The sequence below is a fragment of the Octodon degus genome, unplaced genomic scaffold, assembly GCF_000260255.1.
Source record: "Octodon degus isolate 3935 unplaced genomic scaffold, OctDeg1.0 scaffold00074, whole genome shotgun sequence".
In the NCBI taxonomy this organism is placed as follows: domain Eukaryota; kingdom Metazoa; phylum Chordata; class Mammalia; order Rodentia; family Octodontidae; genus Octodon; species Octodon degus.
The window spans coordinates 4,534,637-4,549,297 of record NW_004524650.1 but is presented as its reverse complement, the minus strand read 5'-3'; the positions used below and the strand labels follow the sequence as shown (position 1 = coordinate 4,549,297).

General features: G+C 34.4%; 1 protein-coding gene and 1 pseudogene across 1 annotated transcript; one reads left to right on the top strand and one right to left on the bottom strand.

The window, feature by feature from the left end:
- The first annotated feature begins 2,003 nt into the window (after positions 1–2,003).
- LOC101578666 (prefoldin subunit 4-like) lies at positions 2,004–2,425 on the top strand. The gene is made up of 2 exons (XM_023720252.1): positions 2,004–2,192; positions 2,254–2,425. Exons 1-2 carry the CDS (start codon positions 2,004–2,006, stop codon positions 2,323–2,325), a joined length of 261 nt encoding a protein of 86 aa, XP_023576020.1. The 3' UTR covers positions 2,326–2,425.
- Positions 2,145–2,250, bottom strand: LOC111817923 (annotated as a pseudogene).
- Positions 2,426–14,661: the final 12,236 nt, after the last annotated feature.

The window sequence follows — 14,661 nt, the reverse complement described above, 5'->3', positions numbered from 1 at the left end:
ATGTGGTACTGGGGATTGAAGCTTGGCCCTTGTGCTTACCAGGCAGGCACTTAGGCCACTGAGCTATCACCCCAGCACCTAACTATTTTATTGATTGATTTTTTTTTTTTTGTACTGGGAATCAAACTGGGGACATTGGACTTGCCAAGCACGTTGTTATCTGGCTGAGCTATATCCCTGGCCCCCAAGTGACTATTTTAGAAGGTGATAAGAAGCACTCAGTGAAGAAAGGACTGGCTTCAATTAACGGTGACAGGTAAACTGGACATTCGCATATGAACACACTGGATCTCTATCCCCCACTAATTATGAGATTAGATGAAATGAATTAAAACCTTATATTTTAAAACTGCAACTACGAAACTATTAGAAAAAAACTAAGAGAAATGCTACAGGGATACTAATAATGGCCACAGTTTTATGGAGAAGATTCCAAAATCATAGGGAATAACAGTAAAAATAGAAAAAGTACAGTTGCATCATGCTAAAAGTCCTCTGTATGGTGAAGGAAATAATTACCAGAGTGAAAAACGCACAGGTACTGATACAATGTAAAATTTTATATAGACTACGTAAAGAATTTTTGAGATTATATATAGACTACAAAAGGAACTTAAAAACATTCAATAACTAAAATTTAAAATAAACATGAGACATTTCTAAAAAGAAGACATAAGGCAGGCCAAATAGCTCAGCAGATTAAAGCACCTGCAAGCAGACATAGGGGCCAGGGGTTCGATCCCCGGGCCTGCCATGCAGGCTCCAACCCTGGGGCACACTGAGATGGCAACTGAGACTGGGCATGGTGGCATACACCTGTAATCCCAGCTCTTGGGAGGCTGTAAACAGGTAGATCACTAGTCCGATTTAGTAGTGAGACCCTGAGCACCCCGTAGACCCTTCCCTAAAATACAAAAAAAAAAAAAATGAAATAAAAAGAAGACATAGAAATGTCCTATGGAAAGATGCTTAACCATACTAGTTAGCTTAAAAATGCAAATCCAAATCACAGGATTTCATTTCAACTCAGTAAGAATAACTATAATAAAAAAGACAAAAGGTAAGTGCTGGTGAGGTTGCAAAGAAAAGAAAACCCTTATACACTGCTTGTAGGTTGTAAATTGGTCAGCTATTATGGAAAACATTTTAGAAACAGAGCTACCAGGTGATCCAGAGACCCACTAGTGGACATGCATTTAAAGGAAATGAAATCCTTCTGTCAAAAAGACATCGACCCTTCTATGTCTATTGCAGCACTGTTCATAGTGTTCACAAAGCCAAAGCCAACCTAACTTTACCCCAGTGGATCTGTGGAGGAGGACGGGTGGTTCATATACAAAGTAGAGTAATATCTAGCTGATTATTCCCTACAACATGGGTGGAACTGGAGATTTGCATTAAGTGAAAGAAGCCAGGGGCAGAAAAACAAATACTTGGTGCCATTGTCAAAGCTGGTTCTTTTGCTAATATCTCAATAGCTGTTCAAGGTATTAGATGATAAATTAATGGCATGCCAGACTCTGAAGTTCCCTGGACCTCTTCTTCATCTTCTTTATAGCAAGCTGTTACTAGTGTCTCCTGGTAGAAACCTTAATTATCCTGTTGATCTTATTCTTTGGCCTATGCATATTTGTCTTCTTGGCTTTGTCTCCTTTAGATGTAAAACTATATTCCTATCTAAGGAAAGAATGCCTGGAGTCTACCGAGGGCCTTTAGGTAGACCCTCTGAAGAGTCTCTCTGACAGCTGATCACCGTCATGACCTACATCAGCCTAAAGAAGCCAAGTTGGTTATCACACATTACTCCTTCAGGGCAGTAAGGGGTACATTTTTCATAGTGGGGCATTTTACAGACAGCTACATTAGGTAGCAATATTGCTTGTGAAGATCAGCCAAAGATAAACACATTTACACAGAAGACAAGCAGAATCACAGAGCCAAAGGAAGAAATAGAGCTAAAAAAGAAGCAGTTCCAGAATTCAGAAGATGCCTGTGATGACATAATGCTTATAGATGACGACTGCTTAATGGTACCTTACCAGATTGGCGATGTGTTCATTAGCCATTCTCAAGAAGGAAAGCAAGAAATGCTGGAAGAAGCAAAGGAAAATTTGAAAGAAGAAATTGACGCCTTAGAATCGATAGTAGAATCGATTCAGCGGGCGTTAGCTGATTTGAGAGTTCAGTTATATGTTAAAATGATAAGAACAGATACTACACATGATCTTAGCCAAAAGGCTGAGAAGCGATGAGTTATATGTAAAATTTGGCAGCAAAATAAACCTTGAGGCTGATAAAGTTAAATATTTTATAAGTCATTTTTAATTTGCTTAATAAACTTGAATATTGTCTAAAATGATAATTTCCCTTCAAATGACATGGAAAAGAAAAGTTTCTTTTTTAAAAATTTTCATTTATTTAATGGAAACTTGCCTATTTTCTTTGCTTATTTTATATTTTTAAAATAAGTTAGTATTAGAGCCTGAGGATACAGCTCAGCAGCATAAGTACCTGCCTGGCAAGTGCAAGGTCCTGAATTTTGTCCCTAGTACCACTAAATAAATAAATAAATAAATAAATAAATAAATAGATAGATAGATAGATAGATAGATAGATAGATAAAGTCACTATTCAGCTATGTATTTTTCATAATGATTATGTCAACATTAGCAGCTTGATGTCATATTATTAAAATCAGTTAAACAATGATTAAAAAAAAAGAAAAGAAATATCATAGGCTGTCCAATAGGATTAGACCCACAAAGGAAGCCACATAGAATATGGGGTGCATTGCAGCAGTTGAGGAGCCACAGATGCATCTGCTGAGGGCCAGACCTCATGACAAAAGATGAAACACTGAGTCCATGCACTTCCTCTAAGGATCAGCAATACCTTGTGATGTCCTAATAGGATCAGTCAGTCACCTTGGGAGGACCAAGAGGAACCACTGACCCACCCCTTCAGGAAAAGCCCCTGTTGCTTCATGCCTGTTTGTTATGAGATTTGTTTCCCATTTGATCCCCATTTCTCCATTTGATTTTATCAATATTGCCTATCAACTGTGCTCATGAAATCTTATCAGTTGACCATAGCTTCGTCCCACCTCATGCCCGCCTTGTGATCTTTCACTTTTCCTGACCTGGGCCCACCTCACCTTGTAGTTCTGCTCTGTAAAAGTCCCTACAAAGGTGTGCCCTCAGCGACCTGCTCAGGACCTCTCTGTCCTCTGACAGAAGCTTTCTTTCCAATAAACACATTCTTCTCTTAAAAAGAAAGACAAGCACTACATGGTCCTAAGGATATGTGTAATACAAAATGGTTCATCTCATAGAAATGGAGAGAATTGGTAGAGCTTGGGGATAGGAGAGAAGGATGAGGAGCGGTCAGTGAAGGGGCACTAATTTCAAGTTAGATGGTAGAAAGAAGTCGTGGTGTGCATGTGCTGCACAGTTTGCAGGGAGAATGTAGGAACGAAACTTTTTAAAGGCTTGAACATAAAGGCATGATAAATGCTTGAAAAGATAGATGTGTTAGCCTGATTTAAAAATTTAAATATATATTTGTGTGGTTGAAATAATAATACCACATTATGATATATAATTTGATGTACATTGAAATAAATTTAATGAAAAGAAAAATACATTTTAAAGAAGAAATTTTCTAATCTTATAAAAACAAAATGTCTAATGGTGTTTGTAAATAGGATATAATGTCCACATCTTGCACAGCAATTAACCACTAAGAAGAATGTATGCAATGTGTTAATTATTGAAACTGTCCTACCAATTTGATTTGAAACTGTCTCATTGCTATTTGTTTATCAATAAAATTATGGAAAAAATAAAAATAAATAAATTGTCTACTATTTCAGTGCCTGTGTTTCAGGTAATGCCCTAAGAAAGGTGAAAAGTACTCCATAAATAATGCAAGCAAAATTTGCTTCTGTCTTATAAGCCAGTAGTCCCAAGTCAGTGTGGTTTCCTAAAAGCCTGGAGTGTGAGCTTCTGTGTCCTGACTGGACGCACAGGAGGTGGTTCAAGAGGATGGTCAGGTTTTATCTCTTTGATTCATCTGTGTCTTTCCTAGAAAAAGAGCTCCTCACAAAACTGGGATAGCTGCTGGATTCCTTTATTAGACAAGGTGTTAGGTGTTTTAGAGACAGTACCAGAGACACTGCTTTAGGAGACAACTGAGAAACAGACTCAAAAGGTAGTCTGTAATCCAGACTCACAACCAGGGGGCGCGGCTGGCTGGCATGTGGTGCTGGGGGATCGAACCGCGGTCCCTGTGCCTTGCCAAGCTTGTTCCAAGTAGGTGTTTTAGACCACTGAGCCATCTCTCCAGCCTTATAAAATTTAAATGTAGGAAAAGAACCAACATTTTGTGTAGAGCATGGTGGCCTTTACCCTGATTCACATAAAGTAGTATATGATCTTCAGACATGAAGCAAACTGAGTAAGGTAAACTTAAGTCTCCTTTGAATAGGAATATGCCACATTTTGTTTGTGTGCTGTGTAGAAATGTTCATACAACATTCTTGAGAAGAAAATTTTCAGATGCAACAAGCATTATAAACCATTGGTGCTGTTTTTCCAACAATTCACCCTGAAAAATATAATTAGCTGCACTGGGCTAAAGAAAAACTGCTCCTTCTTATTTTAATTTAGCTAGTGAGATAGATCATTCTGAAGTTCATCTCTTATCTTATTCAGAATCTGTCCTAGAGGCTTGAAGCAGAGATAAGCATCAGGACTTCTTCATGATGCATTTTGCCAGCTAAATTTTAATAAGAAGAAACTGTGTTTCTGTACCCTAGTGCACCTAATTGTGTTTTCAGGGTGAATGGTGGTAAAAACTGAGGAAATTATATTCTTGAATTGCTGGTCTCCTCTTTTTGTACTGCTTCAAGAATCAGACGAAGGAGTTTCCATTAAGCAGTAGAATTAAATTTGGGATAACACACTATTTTTTAGAAAAATCTAAATCTGTGTTTAATTTTATTAACAAGGAGCTTGAGGAACCTTGATGTGAAACTCTTTACATATTATAAAGCAATTTCAATTTATACTAAATATGCTTATCATAAAGACTCAAGCTTCAACAATTTCTTCAAATCTTAGGTGCAATCAATTATTGTAAATGATGTTCATAAGCTTGGAACTCATTTAATGCTCTCTATAGAGTCTTTTCCTCATAGCCTGTAAGGCAGAAAATCTTTCTCATGCAGTAAAATATCATTCATTTATTTATTTCATTCACTTAATAAGAATTACATTCAATTCAACTTCAGTTATTGGTTCATCTCGTTGGTGCTGAGTCAAAGCATGTTGCTATAGGAATTTGAAGATTTATAAAAAATACATCTCTGTTATAAAGGAATTTATTATTTAGAAATAGTTTTGATTAAGCACAGATATTCTGCTTTGCAATATAAAGTGAAATAATATTTCTAACACAGAAAAGTGTTTTGAGGTTCAGAGAAGTGTGAGGTGTCATTTGGAAGAGATTTCAAAGACTATTTCATGGAAAATCTGGCCATTGGGGCCAGATAGGATATAAACTGGTGGGGACAGGCATTGGAATAGAATTATTTTGCTGTATGTTGAAAACTCTGTTTTATACTTCTCGTTTGACTACAGAAGAGTTCAAATAGAATGTGCTATACTTGTGCCACATGCTTCCTTTGGTGCAGTTTTTAAAAACAACATTGTATTTCATTCTGTTCACAACCAACACAGAGATTCAGTTCATAAAACTATTCATACTATACCACTCATGGTTTTTATTGTTCTATTAATACTTATTTCTAAAACTATTTTGTTATTTTACTAAAATTTGTTCCATAATTCATTTAACCAACACACAATGAATGACAAATCATTTCGCTTGTATTTTCTAGGTAAACATTATTTGGCTGATTCTACATTTGGGAAATTTTGATTATATCACATCACTATCATTACCACAGATATTCCTGCTGGTGCATACAAGCCTTTCTACACAGGAAAAAAAAAAAAAACCAAGTCATGGGTTAGGTACAACTTCACATTAAGAGATGAAGTCCAATTTCATTATATACTGATCACTTTTTCTTCTTAATAATAATAGAGGGCTAGCGAGGTAGCTCAGCTGACTAAATGCCTGCTTAAGCAAGCGCAGGGGCCGAGGTTGCCCTGGCACCACATGCCGTTCCAGCCCTGCCACTGGGCATGCGGAGCCGGCTACCGAGTCCAGGCCTGGTGGTACACATCTGTAATCTCAGCACTGGGGAGACTGAGAACAGGAGAATCACTCTAAGTTCAAGCTGTGTAATGAGACCTTGCACAAAAATACAAAAAATATAATAATAATAATAATAATAATAATAATAATAACATAGAGTATCTATGGCTTTCTGGTATCTTCTGCACAGTGCATAGGTACTCTTAGATTTATGATGAAGCTATATCTTGATAAAACCAAGATAGGTAGGAAAATATTAGTTTATTCTCTTCTTAGAGAAATTTCCACACTATGGTACAGGGAGAATGAAACAGCAAACACAAGTTTCTTGTAACTAAAGGGAAAATGATCAGAATTTGGAGACAAAGATGATAGGAAAAAGGCCGATTTCTAAGATTTCTTCTTCTCTTTAACAATGGAGGGGAAGATTAGATTTCCATTGCCATTTTAAACTATTAAAGACTAGACAGAATATAGGAAACTACTTTTTTCATTCATTGGACAATTGGTTGTACAGGACTGCAACTCCTGACAGAAGGGAATTTCACAGAGAAAGACCTCGTGATTTCTACTGAGAGGTCTCATTCGGAGGACGTTTTATTCTGCTTTTTTCAAAAAATAATAAAAATAGCATAAAAACATTACAAACAATATATAATTTCACTGAACAAAATGATAGGAATTCAACAATGGTTGTTATTTTGCATATTGTCTTAAAATTAGCTGTTGAGACTACCAGATATAAGCGTGCAAAATTGGTCAAACAGTTTAAAAGTGAAAACTGGAATGGGTGTGTTAGTGGTAGATAAAACAGACTTTTGAACAAGAATATTAAAGTACATACAGAGCATTCACCAAGAATCATATACTGGCATAAAGTTATATAAATAAATCAACTAAAATCATACAATGTATATTTTTCTAATCCTGATAATTATAGACAAAGAATCAGTTAAATAAGAATCAGTTAAAATAAAAAATAGCTTTAAATGAAATAAAATTTTTATTTAAAATAAAAATAGCTTATAAAAGTAACTCACTATAGAAAATAAAACATGATAATTTAACATGTGTTCAAAGGAAATTATAATTAAACTATATTGAATTCACTGTACATGGAAAAAAAGTACAATAAAATATATAGAGAATGAGAAAAGTAAGATTTAGGAGGCTGCCTTGTGCAGCATCCTTGATTTCTGTGCACTAGGCACAAGCAGCATTCTCCTCCCCAGTTTGATACATCTTCCAACACTGGCAAACAGCCTCAAAGAGGAAAGTTGCTCACCAGCGAGAATACCAGGCAAAAGCATTGTGCATAGATGACATTGTATTATAAAATGCTATTTGTTATTAGCAAAGCAACTTAAAAATAATGCTGGAACTATCCACTTTAAGAAACCAAATAAAAGGAATATTTTACTTCAATTTGGGAGAAGAAAAAGAACAGGAAAGATAAGACACTAAATGAATAAAGCAGGAAATCAACTATAATTCTAGATGGAAACAAACATTTCAATGTTATTTACATAAGCCTCTTAAGTACGAAATACTGACAATAATATAAATTATGTGCAAGAATACTGGAAGCTAAATAATATTACTGAGAAGTTAAAGACATATAAGAAGAGATACAGTACATTGTGCACGAGTTGAAAAGATTCAGTATTGTTATGATATCAATTCTCTGCTAATTGATTTACAAATCTAGTGCAGTCTCAATAGAATCCAGGAAGCCAGTTATTTCATCAACATATAAATTATTTCAAAATTTATGTGGAGATATAATGGATCTAGAACAGGTGACTTTTTTTAAAGGATCAAGTTGAAGAACTTACATCACTGGTTTTATACACATCTATAGGTTGCTATGACTACATATTGCTTTTCTCAGCATAGTTGCTTAGATCGTAGATACCAGCATATGGAGTTAGTCAAGGTAAAAATTCTACACATTGACTGCTTTTTTTAAAAAACTGATGGAAATTTTTAGTACAGTCACCTCAGCCATCCTGTATATATACTGGCATGTTTTTCTCCTGCCTTTTTTTCTTCTATATTTTCTCTCATATTAGTAGTTTATTCCTTAAGTTCTGTTTGTTTCAATTTTGCTTTATCTGTTATACCTTTCAGGTTCTTACACTAGGGAGACATTACTGTATTTACACATGTGGGTCTGATTTTTTTCTCACTGAAGAGTATAGCCTCTAGTTGCATCCAAGCCATGCCTGAATACCTGTCATCTTGGTCTTCTAAATGTATACTGTTTCTAACATCACATCAATTGTTACTACACTCTCTTCAAGATAAATTTTTAAAAAAGATTTAAAAAGAAAAAGAAAAAAAGGAAGACATGAACAAAAATTTAAGGTTTCTTGAAAGCAAGTGGTAACATTCAGTCATATGTCCAATCTTACATAACTATATCTATTAATCTGAGCAATAGATTTGACCATAAAAATAGATAATATGTTAACTGTTGTTAGCCAGCTATTATTGTTTTGAAAATCTGTAATATATGTATTATTGTATGTTACCCTGTTTCTGTCTTCATTTTGAGTTTTGTTCTTGCTTTTGGTTTTACTTTTCAAAATAAAATTAAATGAAATTTTAAAAAAAGATTGTTATGACTAATATGATGCTACATCATGGCAAAGGTAGGACTATACACAGTTTGAAATTTATGGCACACTACCTAAATGTTGACTCAACAATATGATAAATGATAGCAGAAGACATATTTTAAAAATGTGAACATGGAATTTATAACAAAATAAACCTCTAAATTTTTATTCCCTACCCCTTTCTACTTTGAGAATTCTAATTATATGAATATAAGTTTCTTGATTTTGGCACACAGTAAACTATGATATGACTGATCTGTGAGTTCTTTCTTCTTCATTTTTAGTTTGGACAATTTTTATTGTCATACTCATTTAAGTTTGTAAATAATTTATTTACAATGTACAGGCTGTTATTAATCTCATGCTATGTATTAATTTCAGAAATATTTCTCTAAAATTCATTGTCTATATGGTATATCTTTCACATTTCAATATTTGTCTACAATTTTTAATATGCTATATAATTATTGATTTTCAATAAAGTTAATGAGAAAAATAAAAAATAACAAAAATAGAACATATAGTGGGCAAGACAATAATTCTCATTATTTTTAAAATAATTGAGAAAATAGATAATGTATTTTTTAACAAAAGTGGAAGTTTTTTTTTTTTTTTTTTAATTTTTTGGTGGAACCGGGGATTGAACTCAGGCCCTTGCACTTGCCAGTAAGCTCATATTCCACTGAGCCATCTCCCTGGCCCAATGTTAGTTTTCTTTCTTTCTTTCTTCTTCTTCTTTTTTTTTTTTTTTTTTTTTGGTGGAACTGAAAAAAGTGGAAGTAAAAACGAAAGTTCTCCATGATTTGAAGAGTAATCAGTCCTATTTCATGGCAAAAAACTCAAAAGGGAAATTCAAAATTATTTTGAGTTGTACTCTCATGAGAACATGATATCAACTTTGTAGGATACAGTTGCAACAATGGCTGGAGAAAAATGGGTAGCTTTGAATACTACACTAGATAATAAGGAAGTTTAAAAATCAGTTTTCTAAGCCTTCAGCTTAAGACTCTTAGAACACTCGATAAAAGATATGGCAATTCTCCCTATAGATATTTATCCAAATATTATAAAATATGTCTACACTAAAACTTGAGCAAAACTTTCATAGAATCTTTATTCATAATAGTCCAAATATCGAAATACCCCAAATATTATTTAATGGATTGATTAAAATTTTTCTAATCTCATGAATGGAATACAAATAATAAATAAATGTTTCTTTTTTTACTATTTTTATTCTCTTTAAAAATTTTTAAGAAAAATTTAAAAGAACAAATAGTATCAAAAAATTAAAAAGTTGATCCTTCAGGAAGAGACTCTCATAGAAGTGAATGTACTGTATAATTTGATTTATATGGAATTGTAGGACAGAAAGATCTAGCATTTAGGGACAAAAGACAGATTATTTGCATCTTAGCTTAGAAGAGGTACAGTTAGTGCAGACAGGAATGCAATTACAATACGGAGATCAAAATGCTATAATGAAGATTCAGGCAAATTTTATAATTAGGAAAAAAGAAATAGGAGTTCAATAATTGAAATGGAAGAGAAAATTGCCATTATTGAAAGATACTATATTCACCTATATTAAAAAACCCTATAAATAACCATTGATTTAATTATTATAATTAAGGAATTCAACAAATTTGCTATATGAATAGGTTAAGCAAATTAATGCCATTTCTCTGTAGCAGAGGTTGGCACACTAAAGCCTGCTGGCCAAATCTGGTTGTCAACTATGTTTGCAAATGAATTCTTATTGGACTATAACCATGTCTATGTGTAATGTATTGCCTAGAGCTTCTTTCTACTGTGGAAGAGTTGAATGATTACATTAGCGACTGTTTGGTTCATAAAGCCTAAATTACTCAATATCTGGTCTTTTATATAAAACATTTGTTGTACCTTGTTTTATAGCAACAATAATCAAACAGAAAAATATAGCAGAAAATCAAGACGCCATTTATAAAAGTTCCAAAACATGTTTTCTGTTATGAATCTATAAATTAACCTAACAAATGCATGCTGCTTTATGGTAATGATGTCTTTGTTAAAGAACTTAAAAACATAGTTAAATGGAAAGATGCTCCATACTAACAGATGGGTCATTATAGGTATAAACTTCCTTTAAGTTAACTTATATGCACAATGCAAACACAGTCAGTGCTTCAGATATGCTTCTGAGGGACTTGGCAAAGTTTTTCTAGATTTTATAAGGGAGATTAAAGATCTGTAAAGAGAAAAGTGAAGCGATGCTTACTGTTGAGGAAGAAATAATCCTGGATCACTAATTTACACTGTATACTATAAAAAAATAGGTTTCTGATATTGCAGGTATCTAAATGTAAAATATCACAACCCTACTGAAAAACAATGAAGAACACTGTGTTGTCATTTGGGGCATGATTCGTTAAAGCCTTAAAATTTTCCAAAGCAAAAACCATGATATACAAATATGAATGAATTTGGTCTTATGAGTAGCATAAATATAGAATTCCTAAAATTATAACAAAAAGGACAAAATTAATTTAAAGCGTGCAAAAGGTTTATAGTTTACAGAAAGGTAGCTTCATGCTGATCACGAATATCTTAGGAGATGCTCAAACTCACAAATAATTGGATACACTATATAAATAAGATAATAATTTACATGTCTGAGATATGCCAAAAAACTGATAATAAAAGCAAATTTGCAGAACATATGGGGAGATAGGAGTACTTAGGCACTTGCACTAAGATTGCACTTATTCTACAAAATAATCTGCAGTTCTTACATAACCAAGCAGGTCTACAAACACTTATAAACATGTCTGTATTGCGTACATGTGTGCACTTACTGAGCATGTGAGCTTCACTATGGAGGACGCGTTCTCTGCTGCCCGTTCTGAGTACCTACTTAATGAACTCGTCAGCACCTACACTGTACATGTTTTCAGCCTTCCTGAGTGTATATACATCTCTGCACTTTCGCAGTGCAGGCATTTATGTTTTTGTGTATTTTGTATTTACTCACTCTGCCAGTCCCATTTTGCTTTGTGTGTGTGTGTGTGTGTGTGTGTGAGAGAGAGAGAGAGAGAGAGAGAGAGAGAAAGAGAGAGAGAGAGAGAGAGAGAGATTCCTGAGTATGACTCGGGAAGCCCACTCCTGTGGTGCTCCTTAGAGAAGTTTGCATCAGTCCATATGAAGACATGTGCGGCAGCAGTCGTTAAGTATCATAGAAGCATCCTGGAGGCAATCTAGTGGAGGAACACATGAATAAAGGCCCATACTTCAGAAACTGAAAACAGATAGTAGCTCAGAAAAATGGATATTTATAAAAATTCTACAATAGAGAAAGTGAGAAATCACAATAGGGTGTATAAGGTTTGTATAAATCCAATACATGGGAAAAAAAAAAAAACCTTCCTATTTTAAAAGGATACGTATATGTTTAAAGCCATAGCCCAACACATTATAGTAGGTACTCAGCTGAGTACAAGAGTTGAAGGAAAATCAAGATTAAGGGTGAGAGGTGACAAAAACAACAAAAAGGGCCTTACATTAACTCAATGTACACAAATTCTCTGCATAAATAATAAGGCAGCTTTTGGCTCTAAGAGAAATGGGATTAACTCAACTTTTTGTTACTTGCTAGAAACAAAACAAAGATGGATGAAAGAGTAAAAGCCAAATTCATTTCTAAAACTTAGACATTCACAGCTAACACGCACTGAGAAAAGCTGAATATATATATATATATATTCTAATGTTTTCTGAAGTTATTTTAGTACATGTTTATGAAAAACTATACAAAAGCTAATTCAATCTATCCTGACAAAATTTTTAGTTTTGTCTGTGTTTGGATCATAGTTTCTAATATGATTTGTTTCCCTCAAATTGTAGTAAATGTAGTTTGCTAAGTCACTCCTCTTAGATGCAATTAAATTACTTCCTTTGGTAATGGAGAGTCACCGGAAGGATGTAAATGAGTTGTTAACATGGCACTTCATTGCCACCATAATTTAGAGCCACTAGCTAGCTTGATGTGTCTGCAATAAATGTTTTATTATTTAGGAAAAATTCACTATACAAGTTGCAATGTGCCATGCTCATTCATGCTGTAAATCAACAAAGATCAGCAGACTGAATAGAAAAATGAAAAGCTTATTTAGAAACTGACATAAGCTTTCAGATGAACGGGGATGGTTGAAGTTAACTGCATTCATTTTTCTTTGCTTGTCATAGTTGCCACTTGAATTTCAGTGTGAAAGATAGAAGATAGTTTAGCTTTATGAAATTATATCCAGAGAAACAGTGCTTGCATTTGTATAGATATAGTCATAATAAAGTAGAATAGAAAGAAGCCACAATAAAGTGATAGTAGCCCCAAATTTATGAAGTGTGGGATAGAGTTTGCTATCTGCTGTCTCTGGACCCAATGAAATTGCTCCAAGGAGATCAAAGCTCACACTAGAAGCCACAGCATGCCCTACAAAACTATAAAACAATTGCCAAACAAAACTATAAAACATCACACAGTTTAGCATTTGTAAAACATCTGGGAATTTCCCCCTTATTTGCTTTGTTTCTATTTTAAAAAGCATCAGATTACAAAGAAAGAAGCATCATCATGTTCCCAAATCATGGCAGTAACGGGACAGAGGTTGGTGCAAACCTGGAGGTGGAGCCTCAGCAGAACTGCCCACGCTCACCATGGTAAATGAGAAAGTGCCAGAATCTGGTCCAGGGACCGTCCCTGGAGTTCAGATAATGGAAGTTTACTCTCTCGTATGTGCCACCTCTTGCAGCAGGGAAGACAGTGTCCTGTGCTACTAAATGCTAAATACTTCTGTGCAAAATAGCCGCAGATCACTGACACCCCCATGGTGTCCCTTTATAATATAAGAACACTATCGGTCTAGGCAGGGCTGTAGATTTTTCTTTCTTTCTTTCTTTCTTTCTTTCTTTCTTTCTTTCTTTCTTTCTTTCTTTCTTCTTTCTTTTTTTTTTTTTTTTTTTACTTTAGGGAAGGGTCTACAAAGTGTTCAGGGTCTTACTACTAGATCACACTCATAGTGATCCATCTGTTTACAGCATCCCAAGAGCTGGAATTATAGGCACACACCACCACGCCCAGTCTCAATAACTGTCTCAGCACATCACGGGGGCGGGGCCAGCATGGCAGGCCTGGGGATCAAGCTCCTATGCCTGCTTGCAGGTCCTTTAATTCACTGAGCTATTTGGCCAGCCCTGTGGGGGGGGGAAAGCTCTCCATCTAGCATAGCAATCAATGTTTTACGTTTCATCAACACAGACATACATTACTTCTGTATGTTTTGAACTTTGGGTCAAGAAAAACATTATACACTTTCATATCCAATATCTTTCACTCAAGTTATATTTTTGTGATTCACTGTTATTGCAAATATCAAAACTTCATCCCTTTATGTTATGAGTTACATTACATTGCACATTTTACTGTCTTCAACTGATGAATTACTGTGCTGTTTCCATTTTGGTTATTATGAATAAAACAACTATGGACATTCTTATATAAATCTTCCTGTGGACATTAAAATTTTCTCTTGGGTACATACCTCAAGAGGGGAACAGCTGTACAAGTGCACATCTAACTCTATAAGAAACTTCCAGGTTATTTTCCAAAGTGAATATACCATACTATACTTCAACAGCAATGCGTGAGAGCATTAATCACATCAGATTCTCACCAATACCTAGCATAATTAGTAAAAACTATTCATTTAACTTTGAAACATTTTGAGATAAAAATAACGCAAAGTTTAAAATTATGCACAGATATTTATGTTGTGTTGGTGGT

What these genes read in the sequence shown, in the direction of transcription:
- LOC101578666 (XM_023720252.1), top strand. Translation starts at nt 2,004, where the DNA reads ATGCTTATAGATGACGACTGCTTAATGGTACCTTACCAGATTGGCGAT. An exon ending in ATTTGAGAGTTCAGTTATAT is followed by an intron (nt 2,193 to 2,253) that starts GTTAAAATGATA and finishes AGAAGCGATGAG; the next exon opens with TTATATGTAAAATTTGGCAG.